Source organism: Vipera ursinii (assembly GCF_947247035.1).
Source record: "Vipera ursinii genome assembly, chromosome: 9".
In the NCBI taxonomy this organism is placed as follows: Eukaryota; Metazoa; Chordata; class Lepidosauria; order Squamata; family Viperidae; genus Vipera; species Vipera ursinii.
Window position 1 is genome coordinate 20,922,688 of NC_139523.1, and position 14,607 is coordinate 20,937,294.

Below are 14,607 nucleotides of genomic sequence, written 5' to 3' on the forward strand. Positions count from 1 at the left end.
TCAGTCCTTTGAAGTTCTATTATGCATTAGAGTTTTGAACCGGTCTACAACCGGTTCAACAATCGCATCGTGAATTTTTGAAAATTTTTCACGGATGGCACTTCTCAGGTTTTCCAAAGCTGAGGAGATCCAGCTTGGGTTTTCCACCTCTTCTTTTTTCTTTCTGAGCTCCTCGATATCCTCGTTCAGCTGGCTCGCTTCCTTCTCAAATCCCTCTTCCAATAAAGCCTTTTGCTCCTGCGGAGACAGCAAATGTCAGTGTTATGAAACCGAAAGCAAAAGACCTGATTATTGACACAGACCGTGTCCAAGAATGTACCCAAAAAAGAAAGAAGATTCAAGATCGACTTGGTCAATTCCTGTCAAACTATAATTGTGTAAAGGAGAAAAGCAGGAAATAACCTCACATGGACTATAGTGGTGGGATTCAGCCAGTTCACACCACTTTAACAGAGGGATAGAATCAAGATCACGTGAAGTGTTAATACCACTTTATAAGGCCTTGGTAAGGCCACACTTGGAATACGGCATCCAGTTTTGGTCACCACGATGTAAAAAAGATGTTGAGACTCTAGAAATAGTACAGAGAAGAGCAACAAGGATGATCAGGGGACTGGAGGCTAAAACATATAAATAACGGTTGCTGGAATTGGGTATGTCTAGTTTAATGAAGAGAAGGGTGAGGGGGGACATGATAGCAGCCTTCCAATATCTCAGGGGCTGCCCCAAAGAAGAGGGAGTCAAGCTATTCTCCAAAGCACCAGAAGGCAGGACAAGAAGCAACGGATAGAAACTAGTCAAGGAGAGAAGCAACCTGGAACTAAGGAGAAACTTCCTGACTGTTAGAACAATTAATCAATGGAACAACCTGCCTCAGAAGCTCTGAATGCTCCAACACTGGAAGTTTTTAAGTAGAGACTGGACAGCCATTTGTCTGAAATGGTATAGGGTTTCCTGCCTGAGCAGGGGGTTGGACTAGATGACCTCCAAGGTCCCTTCCAACTTTATTATTATTATTATTATTATTATTATTATTATTATTATTATTATTATTATTATTATTATTATTATTAATGTTCTGGAAGAGGCATTCACACAGAGAGCCGGTTGTTCACATATCTGAATCCCACCACTGACTCCATCCCATTAGTCCCTATAGTTCAGCTCAGTTACTCTCTCGGCCAGGGTGAGGTGTGTCCTGCAGTGAACAATTCACGTAGCTTCTGGACCAGTTAGCATATAAAGTTGCATAGAAAATGGGAATTCAAAGCCATCTGTGTGTCAGAAATCTTCATTCCCCAAATCACGAAAGATTCTTTGCACTTTAAGGAGGGGGAAAATAATCCTCTTTTCATTTCCTCTTCTGTTACTCCTAACAGATCACTGCCAGAGCTGACATCATACATCAGTGCAGTGGCAGTATAGTCATGGGTTGTCTCGCTTAAGGACTGTGACAAAATAAAGAAAGAGTTACTTCAGGATCCAATCTGTGTCCATCACTGGGACCAGCGGTATTGTCTTTCTGAGCTTGCTGACTTATGCTGGAGCCCATCTTTAGGAAAACTTCTCTCCGGCAGAGTGTGTGCTGTTGTGTGTATTTTTATGGCGCCTGTTGTATGTGGCTTTTTAGATGTTGACTGGGGTATGTTGATGACTGGCTTTTAAGTCAGCGGTCATCATTTGCTTGTGCTGCCCAGCCCTCTAAATACTTGATAAGCTGCTGGAAAAATCAGTATTCCAATTGATTGACGAGAGGCTTGTTTCCTAGGTTTCAATCACTGCCCTGGCTGTTTTTGTACCTGCTTGTCCAACAATCTTATTAGCTGCAAAATTGATTGACGGGATGATTTGCTTAATGACCAGCCCAGATTGGATCCTGCAGCATTTTCCTGGAACACGTATATTCACCTTCCTTCGTGAAAGAGAAACTTGCAGTACGCTTGTCCTAAATCCATTGATTTTCAGTTTTGGAAGTCTGCATGTTTGTTGACACCCTACCGCCCAACTACAGCAAGCCCTTGCTGAGATTATCGTGTTACCCTGAGTTTGCTTTCGATCATCTTCTCATACTCTTCCAGCCTCTTCTTCTTTTCTTCCATCCTCTTCTTCTTCAGCATATGAACGTTCATTTCCTGACTCTGTCTGTGGTCCTCCGACTTCTGTTTTGACATTTCTTTTTCCTGCTTCTGAACCTTCTTCTCTAGTTCTTTGGCTTTGTTCTTCATCTGTTCATCTAAACCGGGGGGGAGGGGAGGAGGGGAGAGACATAAACAACTGCAGGTGATGTGCAAGTCGGCAAATACAGTAGTGGCCAAAATTCTGGAAACCTTTTGGGAAACGTGTACAAGTAGAAATGCCACCTTTGGTTAAGTTTCCACCCATTTTTCTTCTAATTTCTTTATAACTGTAGCCTTGCTCACTTAATAATACTATTTTACGTCGCTTTCTGGGCGACCCGTCAACTCTTTGCATCGTTACTTTAATTTTATTATGTTTTGCAAGCTCACTAAATGAAAGAATACAAAACCCCCCGACCAACTTCATACTGATCACATAACACACCGACAAATGCCCTCAGCTTTGATACGTGACATCAATCACTGAATCCTACCGTGATCTGGTTGGCTCATTGCCAAAACAAGATGACGCCTGATTGGCTCCCTAAACGCTCATGTTCATTGGCTACATTCAGATGAAGGAAAGCTGATATCAACCTAAGCAAGTTGTTCTTCCTTATCCTGGTTATTTGGCTATAACGTTTCATAGAGTACAGTGCAGATAATTGAACAAACTTTGTTGCATTACATTCTTGATTAAGTTATCTTTCCATTGATATATAATTTTATGGTACTACTCCCACCCACCCCCCAAAAAAGTGGTGTTATTAGCCATCAAACCTCAAAAATATACTTTTCCCAAAAGGTTTCCACAATTTTGGCCACTACTGTATTGCAATAAATAAGTAGATTTGGCCCACAGGCAGCCCTTCCTTAATTATGATCAGAGCCATAAAGTGCAACTCGGGTCGTCCTCGACTTAACAACCACACAATTAAGCCCAAAATTTCTGTTGCTAAGTGAGACATTTGTTAAGTGAGCTTCCCTCCCGTTTTGCAACCTTTCTTGCCACAGTCGTTAAGTGAATCACTGCAACTGTTCAGTTAGCAACACGGTCCTTAAGCAAATCTGGCTTCCCCACTGATTTTGCTTGCCAGAAGGTCGCAAAAGGGGATCCCGTGATGCTGGGACACTGCAACCGTCATAAATATGAATCAGCTGCCAAGCATCTGAATTCATGTCACCATGGAGATGCTGCAATAATTATCAGTGTGAAAAATGGTCGTAAGTCACTTTTTTCGGTGCCGTTGTAACTTTGAATGGTCACTGAATGAACTCTTGTAAGTCGAGGACCAGGTGTACACATTTCCAGCCTCACCGTAACGAGGGTGTTTGGAACAGGAGAAGGCTATAGGCTGCCGTGGGGAAATTGCAAGAATATTGCCCAAAGAAGCATTAAAAAAATTAGACGAACATTTTAGGAAAGACAATTATTTCCCCTAGAATCCTTTTTTCTAAAAAAAAAACATCTTGGATCAGCTCCTTCCTGAAGTCCTGGGCCCTCCGGCTCAGCATTTTGCAGTTCATTTATTGGGATATAAATGAATGCAGTTACAAATATTGGATAATGCTGCAGAAAACCATCTTTCATTACCAAGTGCTTACTAATAGGGGAGAGGAAAGCATTTTCCCAATGAGTTTAAGGATAAGCAAGTCGGTTCCCGCCTTCAAAGCAGAACCAACATCCGACAGCTTGTTCACACCTTTACCTGCTGTTTCCTTCTCGCTCAGTTGAAGGGCTATGTCATTTTGAAGGATGGCTTTGGTGATGCCTTCCTTGCCCCGGTGGAATTCGTTCAGCTTCCTCCATGCCTGGTTGAAGGAAAAGAAAGAGTCATCTGGAGTGATGCAGAGATGCCACAGCGATGAGAAGGAAGCTTTGTCAAAGCTAGCCACTGAAAGATCTTCCTGGAGGATGGCACTGCTATCAAATGGGTGACAAGAAGTGAAATCTCATGCTGGATTGGGGGGAAATTGGCTTCCCGTAGCTAATCAAAAGGACATCTTAAATGCAAAAGCACAGTCTTGATGCCAATGATGGGAATGTCACCAAAAAAGGAAATCCATTTCTTCCCTCCAGACATCTGTTATCACGATCGGAAATAATAATAACAGAGTTGTGCCTGACTCTAGGGGGCAGTACTCATCTCCATTTCTTAACCGAGGGAGCCAGCATTGTAATTTCCATGGTCATATGGCCAGCATGGCTATAGCTGAGGCACACGGAATGCTGTTACCTTCCCACCGAAGTGGTACCTGTTTAACTTTTGTCGGCGGATAACACCCAGGGAGAGGGCCTTCTCTGTGGGTGCGCCTGCCCTCTGGAACCAGCTGCCCGTGGAGCTCAGGACTGCCCCTGACCTGCGTTCATTCCGCCGGGACCTGAAGACTTGGCTCTTTGAGCTCTCTGGCCCAGGCTGAGAATTTTAACTGTTCTATTTGCAGGGATAATTTAATCTTTTTAATTGTTTTTTTAACTTTTGTATTTTGTATTGATGTGATTTTAAAATGCCCTGTAAACCGCCCTGAGTCCTTCGGGAAAGGGCGGTATATAAATCTAATAAAATAAAAAAATAAAATAAAATAAAAATAAAATAAAATAAAAATAAGTAAACTACTTGCATTTGCCTACTTTTGAACTGCTAGGTTTGCAGGAGCTGGAGCAAGGAACGGGAGCTTACCCGTTGTGCCGTGCTCAGGTCTCAAACTCTCACCATGTTTAACCACGGAGCCATTAGGCCAACCTATATATGACATGCTTCATTTTCCCAACAGCTTTATCCAACGTTACAGAGTCTGGCCTAACAGAATTACATCATCCTTTGTGAGTATTAATTTAGCAAACCTCATCATTTTGTACCATGATTCCTTTTTTAGGTGTATCATAGAATTGTTTCTCCACTTTCTGGAGGTCATTAAGATATTCCTGGTGGCCACCAGCTCGGAAGTAGCTTCCGTTCTTGATATTCTGCTCCAGGCCCTCAGATAGTGAGGTTAATAAAGCTGAACAGATTTCGGAGGATTTCTCTTTATTTTTCTTGCAGTAATCTTCCTTCTTGCTCTCCATGGTTTTCTGGTAGGAACAAAAGATAACAAAGCAAGAACTGAGATTTGACAAACAAATCCACGTTTGTACATTGTATACATGCTGGTGGTCTCCCATGATTAAACAGACTTTCATCCCACTTTGAAATGGTAGATGCTCTTCGTTTAATTCAGGGGTCTTCGAACTTGGTCCTTTTTATGACTTGTGGACTTTAACTCCCAGAATTCCTCAGCCAGGCATGCTGGCTGAGGAATTCTGGGAGTTGAAGTCCACAAGTCATAAAAGGGCCAAGTTTGAAGACCCCTGCTTTAATTTAACTAGAGCAGTGTCTCTCTTCAGGGCAACAGGGCTTTAAGATGTATGGACTTCAACTCCCAGAATTCCTCAACCGGTATTGGTGGCTGTGGAATTCTGAGAGCTGAGGTCCACACAACCTAAAGCCATCAAGGTTGAGAAACACTGAAGTAGAGGATCCTTAATTCTTAGAACAGGACCAGAATTTTCCAAAAGAGCCGATGATGACATCCCTCATCATCCTGTCAGTTCTCCTGGATGTTCCTTCCCACATCCATCATTTGTCCTTCCCGGCAATCAGGCACATCTGGCGATATAGCCATCCACCAATATCTTGACTAGGATCATCTACAGCACTTGTGTGAGGCTAGAACAAGAATACTATCTTTTGTATTATTTTCTAAAATATTTTTTTAACTTTATTATAAGATAAAAATGCAGAAAGAAACTTTTTTATTATTATTTTTTTCAACTTTGAGCAAAAAGGTCAAGAGCATTTTCCGGACACAAACAAAACGAGAAGAGTTCTTCTCTTTAATGAAAACTGTTTGGCCATCTCTGTCAATTCCATATTTTCTGTAGTCTTATAACTAGAGAAAATACTGGAGATTAAGGTTCCAGAACACAGGACCCATGAGTTTTCAATATTGTCTATAAAGGTTAGTGTCATACAAGATTACCTACCATGAGTTCAACCTGGTACTGACGTGTGTCATCCTTGAAAGCACGAGCCATGAACATCTGGAGAGCCTGTTCCTCACATGTTTTGTGTTTGTCCAGAAGTTCCTGGAGACTATCAGTGGGTAGCTGTAAGCTTTGGTCCATCAGTTGCTCATAGCGAGCAACAGCTTCCTGTAGGGCTGCCCTGTTCTCAATCTCAGCCAAGGCCGAGACTGTGTTCTCCAGGCAGGGAATATTCCCGCTAGAGATAGTATCCACATAGGTCTCAACCAACTTTGCTAATACTGCACGGAGAAAAATAATACAGATCGTTGAACCATCAGCCAGACATATTCAGCTATCGTTGCTCATTGTGGTGCAGACTCAAGAATTTAAGGCATTGTGCCATAACATGCTTGCCAATAGTCTACGTTGATTCTCACTCACCCAGGTCATGGTTGTCCCAAAGGTGCTTTTTCAAAAGGCAACTGGACTCTCTTGGTTTTTCCTTGACGATGTTTCACCTCTCATCCAAGAAGCTTCTTCAGTTCTGACTCAAGGACTCTCAGAAAGAGTGCTAATGACCAGATGACCGCAGGGAATCTCAATCCTTCCATTCTCCACCATCCAATCAGAACTGAAGAAGCTTCTTAGATGAGACGCAAAACGTCTTCAGAGAAAACAAACAAAGTCCAGTTGAAAAAGCATCATGCTTGCCAGTTGGGATAGATGGTCCAGCCTGCATGGCTTTCTGGAGGAGAATTCATTCAACAGAATGAGGCATAATGCATGCAAATCTTCCAGCTCTCCCTGGCTTATCATAATGACACCCCAGACTTAACAATTGTTGAAAAGAAAGATAAAAAAAGTCTGAATAGTGGATGTGGCAGTACCTGGAGACAGCAGAACAGAAGAGAAAGAACTCGAGAAGATAACTAAATACAAAGACCTGCAAATAGAAATAGAAGGTTAAAAGGTAAAGGTTCCCCTGCACGTTTCCCGACTCTAGGGGCCGGTGCTCATCTCCGTTTCAAAGCCGAAGAGCCAGCGCTTGTCCGAGGATGTCTCCGTGGTCATGTGGCCAGCATGACTAGACGCCAAAAGCACACGGAACGCTGTTACCTTCCCACCGTCGTGGTCCCTATTTTTCTACTTGCATTTTTACGTGCTTTCGAACTGCTAGGTTGGCAGAAGCTGGGACGAGTAACAGGCGCTCACTCTGCTACGTGGCACTTGGGATTCGACCCGCCGAACTGCCGACCTTCTGATCGACAGGCTCAGCGTCCTAACCCACTGAGCCACTGCGTCCCTACCAAAATAGAAAGGCTGTGGCAAAAGAAAACAAAGATGGAACTAATAGTAATAGGCACCTGGGGGGCAAATCCGAAATAACTGGAGCACCACTTGAACACCATCAGCAATGACAAAATCTCCATCAGTCAGTTGCAAAAGGCAGCTGTACTCAGACTAGTTGACATCCTGTGACGTTACCTTCAACGTCATCAAACAACCACATCTGCCTATCTCAGGTCCTTGAGAAGAACTCGGTTGGAGCCAAATCCGATATAAACATCTGGGTGAGTATAGTTATTCCTCAATTTACGACCACAATTGAGCCCCGTTTTTTTGTTGCTAAGTGAGACATTTCTTAAATGTATTTTTTACAACCTTTCTTGCTACACTTGTTAAGTGACTCACTGCAATTTTTTAAGTTAGTAACACGGTTGTGAAGTGAATCTGGCTTCCCCACTGACTTTGGTTGACCAAAGGTTGCAAAAGGGGATTACATGACCCCGGGACACTGCGACCGTCATAAATATGAGCCAGTTGCCAAGCATCTGAATTTTAATCACCTATGGGGATTCTAAGGGACACGGTGGCTCAGTGGGTTAGGACGCTGAGCTTGTCGATCAGAAGGTCGGCAGTTTGGCGGGTCGAATCCCAAGTGCCGCGTAACAGAGTGAGCGCCTGTTACTCGTCCCAGCGTCTGCCAACCTAGCAGTTCGAAAGCACGTCAAAATGCAAGTAGAAAAATAGGGACCACTACGGTGGGAAGGTAACAGCGTTCCGTGCGCCTTTGGCGTCTAGTCATGCCGGCCACATGACCACGGAGACGTCCTCGGACAAGCACTGGCTCTTCAGCTTTGAAACGGAGATGAGCATCGGCCCCTAGAGTTGGAAACGACTAGCACGCATGTGCAGGGGAACCTTTACCTTTACCTTATGGGGATTCTGCAACGGTCGTTAAATGCGAAAAATGGTCAAAAGTCCCTTTTGGACATGTGAAAAATGGTTACAAATCACCTTTTTCAGTATTACTGTAGCTTCAAACAGTCACTAAATGAACTGCTGTAAATCAAGGACTACCTGTATACAACCAAACATCATCATCATCATCATAATCATCAAGCTAGAAGGACTCACAGTTGCCAGTGACAACATGTCCGCCTGGAAGAGTCTTTTCTTGGGATGCCTCATAAATATAATGGCAAAATTTCTTTGTTTGTTCCACAAATTCAGGCTCCAGCTGATTATCCACCATCTTTTCCAGATAGCGCAAGTTCCTACTTTTAGTAGGGCTATCAAAGACGAAGCATTTCCAGGTGGGGAAAAATAGTCGGATGCATGTCCGTGGCAGGTTGAATATCTGCTTCTCCTGACTGTCACCTAGAAAGCAACATGTCCACCTTGCAGGTAAATCTGAATTGCATCTGCCCGTGGGCGTTTCAGGGAGGAAAACTCCCATCTCTATTATTTAGTGCCATTTCACTGTTATCCTTACCGAGTACAGATTTCTCCTCTTACTTCATCCACCTTTTCTCTCTTATAGAGGCCACAAATCTGTAATGTGAGTTTTTCTTGTTACCAAGTCAATGGTTTTGGATAGCCTGCACTGGGATTTACCCAGAAGGATTTTGTGGAAATGTACAAATTAAGGGTGACGTAGTCTTTTAACCTGTAGGCCAGGGGTGTCAAACTCAATTTCATTGAGGGCCACATCAGCATTGCAGTTGCCCTCAAGGGGCCGGGTGGGTATGGCCAGGTGGGCGTGGCCTAGTGGGTGGGCGTGGCTAGAGTGCATATGGCCTACTGGGTGGGCGTGGCCAGCTCTACATCGGTTCTCATCAAGGGTGCCTATGGGGGCCTGGGCAGGAGTGGGACAGATCTGAGGGTCTCTGGCAGAAGGAGGATCTCTGAGTCAGGGCCACGGCAGCGGGGGCCGTTCCCTCACTGTTTCCAGGATGGCTTCGCGGGCCGGATGAAACCACTTCGCGGGCCGGATCTGGCCCCCGGGCCTTGTGTTTGACATGTCTGCTGTAGGCTCAGCCACCGAAGTATATGCAAATTGAATCCCAAATTCCAGGCAATTGCAACCCTGATTTAAATTAATCGAGAAAAAGGAGCATTTGAAGAAACAACACCATTGCTTAGTGTACAACAAGTAATTTGGTTAGGGAACAACTGAGGAAGACAACTCAGCTTTTGTTCCAGCGCCCCGAGTACTGTGACTGAAATGGGCTTCCTGAGAAAAACAGCTTCCTACTGGCTATTTTTGCTGTCGATTTAGCCTGTTTCAAAGTTCAATTACTTTTTTATTATACCATATCTGCTGACCCTTATTTTACAATGCTCTGTCACCCAGATGACTTTCTTGCCCAAATTAGTAGAGCCTACAATTTCCTGGTTTCTAGTGTGGTGTCTTCATCTCTAGATCAAACTGGCTTGGGTGATACTTTTTACCACTTGAGGTCTATTCTGGGACCTCCCTAAAGAAGGAAAATTTAGGCCTGATGCTTCTATTCCTTATTCAAGTGGTCACACGGATTTTCACGTTGGAATTGTCGTCAGTTACCTTTTTTTAATTCCAGAGCGTGTTCGAGATATTCGTCCTCCGTGATGGATTGCCCATCCCGTTCCAGCTGCAGTGCGAAGTCTCGCACAGTCCAGACAAACGTTGGGAAGAAGCCGACAAATTCAGAAGAGTCGTCTGCATCTCCGGGACTGGAGGAAGCCTTGGCCTTGATATATTCTGACAACTCCGTCACAAAACTGTTGGCCCAGTTTAGGAATCGAGAAATGTACATGCGCAGTGAATACGCTTAGCATGTGGGGAAACAGCTAAGTTTGGATATGATGTAGGCAATGAGTTTGGAAATGACGTAGTCAAGGATGGTGCTGAGGTCTACCACACTCCAAATCTGATTGCACGGAACGGGAATGGGGAATTATGGCCCTTTTATGACTTGTGGATCTCAACTCTCAGAATTCCTGAGCCAATTATGGTTATTTAAAGCACACACAAAAAATGACTTCCTTTTTTTCTCTCGCTTCTTTTTTTGCCTTTCCTCTTTTTTCTCTTTATCCCCCCTTTTCTTACTCTGTATTAATACCCCTTAATCTTTTACCTTCTTTCTTAAAGCTGTTAATAAAACTGTAATAAAGCAAAAGAAAATTATCCCTGTTGAAAAGCAATGTGGTTCCAATAACAGACTTCACCTATTCATTGCCTCAACCCATTTTCTATGCCTCCTCAATACCCCAACATGTAAAGCAGTCAATCGTCAATCTAAGTTTAGCACGCTGGGGAAATGCAGTGGGCAAGTTTGGAAATTTTTATTTTTTTATTTTATTTATTTTAATTCCATTTATATCCCGCCCTTCTCCGAAGACTCAGGGCGGCTTACAAGCTTAGCAGTAGCCTTCATTCTATGTATATGCCTGCTTATTAGGGCTTTCATACACCCCCCAAGTGGCATTATTACAAAGTCAGCTTATTGCCCCCAACAATCTGGGTCCTCATTTTACCTACCTCGGTTGGATGGAAGGCTGAGTCAACTTTGAGCCTGGTGGGACGCGAACCTGCACTAATTGCAGGCAGCTGGTGTTACTTAAGGAGGCATTAGCCCACTGCTCCACCAAGGACATAGACAAGGATTTTCCTGAAGTCTACCTCACTTGAACTCTAACTGCATAGAACAGGGGTGAGGAACTATGGCCCTTTTATGACTCGTGGACTTCAACTCCTAGAATTCCTGAGCCAGCCATGATGGCTCAGGAATTCTGGGAGTTGAAGTCCACAAGTCATAAAGTGGCTGTAGTTTCCCCACTTCTGCAATAGCACAAGGGAGCTATTCTTGAGAAGGATACTGAAGCTTGTCCAGAGCATTCTGATCAATGGTCCCCACACTGTTGTAGACCAGGGTGCTGCTTAACAACACGGCCAAAGCGAAGATCCAGGCATCGTTTTGAGAGCTGCCCTAGAGAGGGACAAGAATAGGTTATGTTCTGTTTCTCACTTCTGCTGAGTTTATCTATGCCTATTACAAAGTAATTTCTAATAAGCATACTGTACCATTCATTCACCACTCCAGAATTTATTCACCAAGTCATTCATCTATTCGGACAGTCGCAGGGTGCTGGGAGTTGTAGTTTAGGAAAATTTGAGGCCATGCATTGTAGGAGTTTCAAATAACAGTTGGGAAGGGAGACGTAAAAGCAAAGTAAACAGCTTTCCCCACTTACTTAGCTCGTCAGAAGCTGGCTAGGAAGGCTGTAAATGACTCAGGGAACCTACAGCTGTTGTAAATACATGCCAGTTGCCAAGGACCTAAATTATGATCACATGACCATGGTGATGCTGTGATGGTCATAAGTGTGAGGATATAAGATATCAGATATAAGACACTTTTTCCAGCGCTATTGTAAATGGATCGAGGCCTCTGACTCTTGAGCCATGTAGGGAAAATGTACGGTAAGATAATAGAAACAAGATCAAGACCAGTTCTAGAACCAGAACTAGCAGAAGAGGAGATGCATTTTAGAAGAACTAGAAGCTGCACAGATACAATTTTTGTGCTTAAACAACCCATAGAAAAAGAATATGGAATACAATAAAAATCCCCTTCTCACATTTGTAGACCAAGAGAAAGCATTTGATAAGAGTTGATAGGAAATTGTTATGGCAAACATTGATTCAATATGGAGTAAGTAAACATAGGGATAGGTTCTCCTGTTTGAGCAGGGGGCTGGACTAGAAGATCTCCTAAGTCCCTTTCAGCTCTATTTCTATTTCTATTTCTATTTCTAGTCTAGTTTAGTCTATCTGGTCTTCCATTCCATTACTCTACTCTACTCTACTCCACTCCACTCCACTCCACTCCACTCTCTAATCTAGTGTAGTCCAGTCATATATTATTCTATTCTATTCTATTCTATTCTATTCTATTCTATTCTATTCTATTCTATTCTATTCTATTCTATTCTATTCTATTCTATTCAAAAAAACATCTTATTAGAGTATGCAGAAGCTTATACAGTGACTACGGAGGTCCAGTCAGAACAAACCAACGAACATCTGAACCCTTTATAGTAAAACTATCCCCACTATTGTTTATCACCTACATTGACAGGATAAGCACAGCCAAACCCAAGAATGGAAATAATATGAACAAACTTCTCTTTGCAGATGATCAGGCACTGATAGCAAGTACAGTTGAGAAACTGCAAAATCATCTTATGGACGGGAATGCCAGACAAATAATATGAAAATCAGCAAAGAGAAAAACAGAAGTCATTGAATTCTTTTATGCAAAGAAATATAAAAATATAAAAATCACCTTTTCCACATCACCTAATCCCTCAGTATCCAGAAGGACAAGGGTTTGCTTAGGCCTATCTGGATAGGGAATGCACCACATCCAGATTCCTTTAGTTTTTGCTTGCACTGTGGAGCCTAAGGAGAAGCCTACAAAAGGAAAAATATGGGATACAGTTTAGATCTAAAATGGTCAACCTGCAACATGTGAGCTACGGTTAATAATAAGAGACACCTGTTCACCTGTCTTTTACACCTTGAAACAGGAAGTTATGCAAGGGTGTAGTTTGCCGTGTGAAAACGGTCCTCAAAAATATTTCATTTTGCAATATAAGAAAAAGCACAAGAATCCTCAAAAGATAAGGGGCCTACATTTCTGAGAAGCTAAAAACACACCAGAGGAAGAGTGTGATTAAAATAACAATCTAAACATGCTGTAATGGGAGGTGAGAAAGACCTTGGGAGAAGGGCAAAGAGACACCTCCCAGAAAACAATCAGATAAGAGACAGCACAGCCTTCTGATGGACAGTGGGGGGGGCAAGAGGCTCAGAAGAGACCCTCCCCAGATTCTCTGGCAGTAAAGGAGATGAGTGGAGAACTCAGCTTTCAGAGTCTGTCATGGTAGCTTTACAATAAAGAAAATTGGCTCCTTTGATCAGGTTTCCTGTCTGCTTTGTCCTACGAGGCCAACATCATCTAATAATAACAGAGTAACAGCAGGAAGGGACCTTGGAGGTCTTCTAGTCCAACCTCCTGCACGAGACTCTGTGACATTCCAGACAAGTGGCTATCCACTCTCTTCTTAAAAGCCTCCAGTGATGGAGCACCCACAACTTCTGGAGGCAAACTGTCCCACGGCTTAACTGTCCTCACCATTAGGCAATTTCTCCTTAGTTCCAGGTTGCTTCTCTCCTTGGTTAGTTCCCACCCATTGCTTCTTGTCCTGCCTTCTGGCACTTTCTTATAGTTAAGTCAAACTTAACTATCATAAAGAGGTTGATAAATGACTGGAAGATCACATCATTTCTAAGGGTCCCTTGTCACTGGATCACTCACAAAGGGTATTTTGGAAAATGAAAGTGCAACCTGTCCATCGGAGCAGAAAACCCCAGATTTGGGGGGCTGGGGGTGTGTGTGCTCATTTTCCCACCCCTTGTCCAAATTGTCCTGGTTCACCTCTGCCCTTCTCACCTGAACTTTTGCCAGCCAGCTTGTTCATCAGGTAGGACTTGCCCGTGCGGTAGAGTCCCACGATGGCCACCACCACCACCGGCTTCCGGATTTCCGACAGCAAGTCAAGGGCCTCCGAACAGACCCGGAGGCGATTTTTCCTGTTCTCAACCAGGCACACGGGAGCCTCCATCCTGGCTTTGGGGGAGATGCAGCTGCAGAGAGGATGGGGGCAGCTGCAGCCACTTTCTTCACAGCCAGCTCCCAAAGGAGGAGCATCAAAGACCCTTCCCCAAGTCCATGACTTCCAAGTGACATCAAGCCCATCCCAGGCCAGTGAGCGGATGGGCTTTGTAATCCCCAACAGATCCCTTCTCAAGCCATCTTCCCCCAGACCTCCAGAAGGCACTCCGCTGAAGGGCAGTGGGTCTTCAGGGCCAAGCCAGACCCTGGGCCAAGCCAGACCCCGGGGACAGACCCGGTCCAAAAGGGAGTGAGAGGTCCCCAAGTCCCCTTCCCCGCAGCTACCTCGGAACCCCGCGCTGCCTCCGACCCACGCCCTGACTTGTCTGGCCCCCAAACTCCCCGGGGCTCAAACGGGACCACCTTCCCTGCAGCTTCCCCAGAAGCATTTCTTGTCCGGGAGCCCCACCCCACCCCTCCCGCCCGCCCGCCCCTGTCCGGAGAAACCCCTCTGGCCCTCAACGGACCCTCCCACCAGCCC

At 44.2% G+C, this 14,607-nt stretch overlaps 1 protein-coding gene across 1 annotated transcript; it reads right to left on the minus strand.

The window, feature by feature from the left end:
* Positions 1-14,076, minus strand: LOC310644824 (guanylate-binding protein 2-like; the record flags this gene model as incomplete). The annotated part of the gene is made up of 10 exons (XM_083370136.1): positions 1-237; positions 2,040-2,233; positions 3,827-3,929; positions 4,978-5,190; positions 6,142-6,422; positions 8,542-8,784; positions 9,971-10,167; positions 11,266-11,375; positions 12,735-12,862; positions 13,905-14,076. The coding sequence occupies 10 exons, from the start codon at positions 14,074-14,076 to the stop codon at positions 1-3; spliced, it is 1,878 nt and encodes a 625-aa protein (XP_083226262.1).
* Between the last annotated feature and the right edge of the window lie 531 nt (positions 14,077-14,607).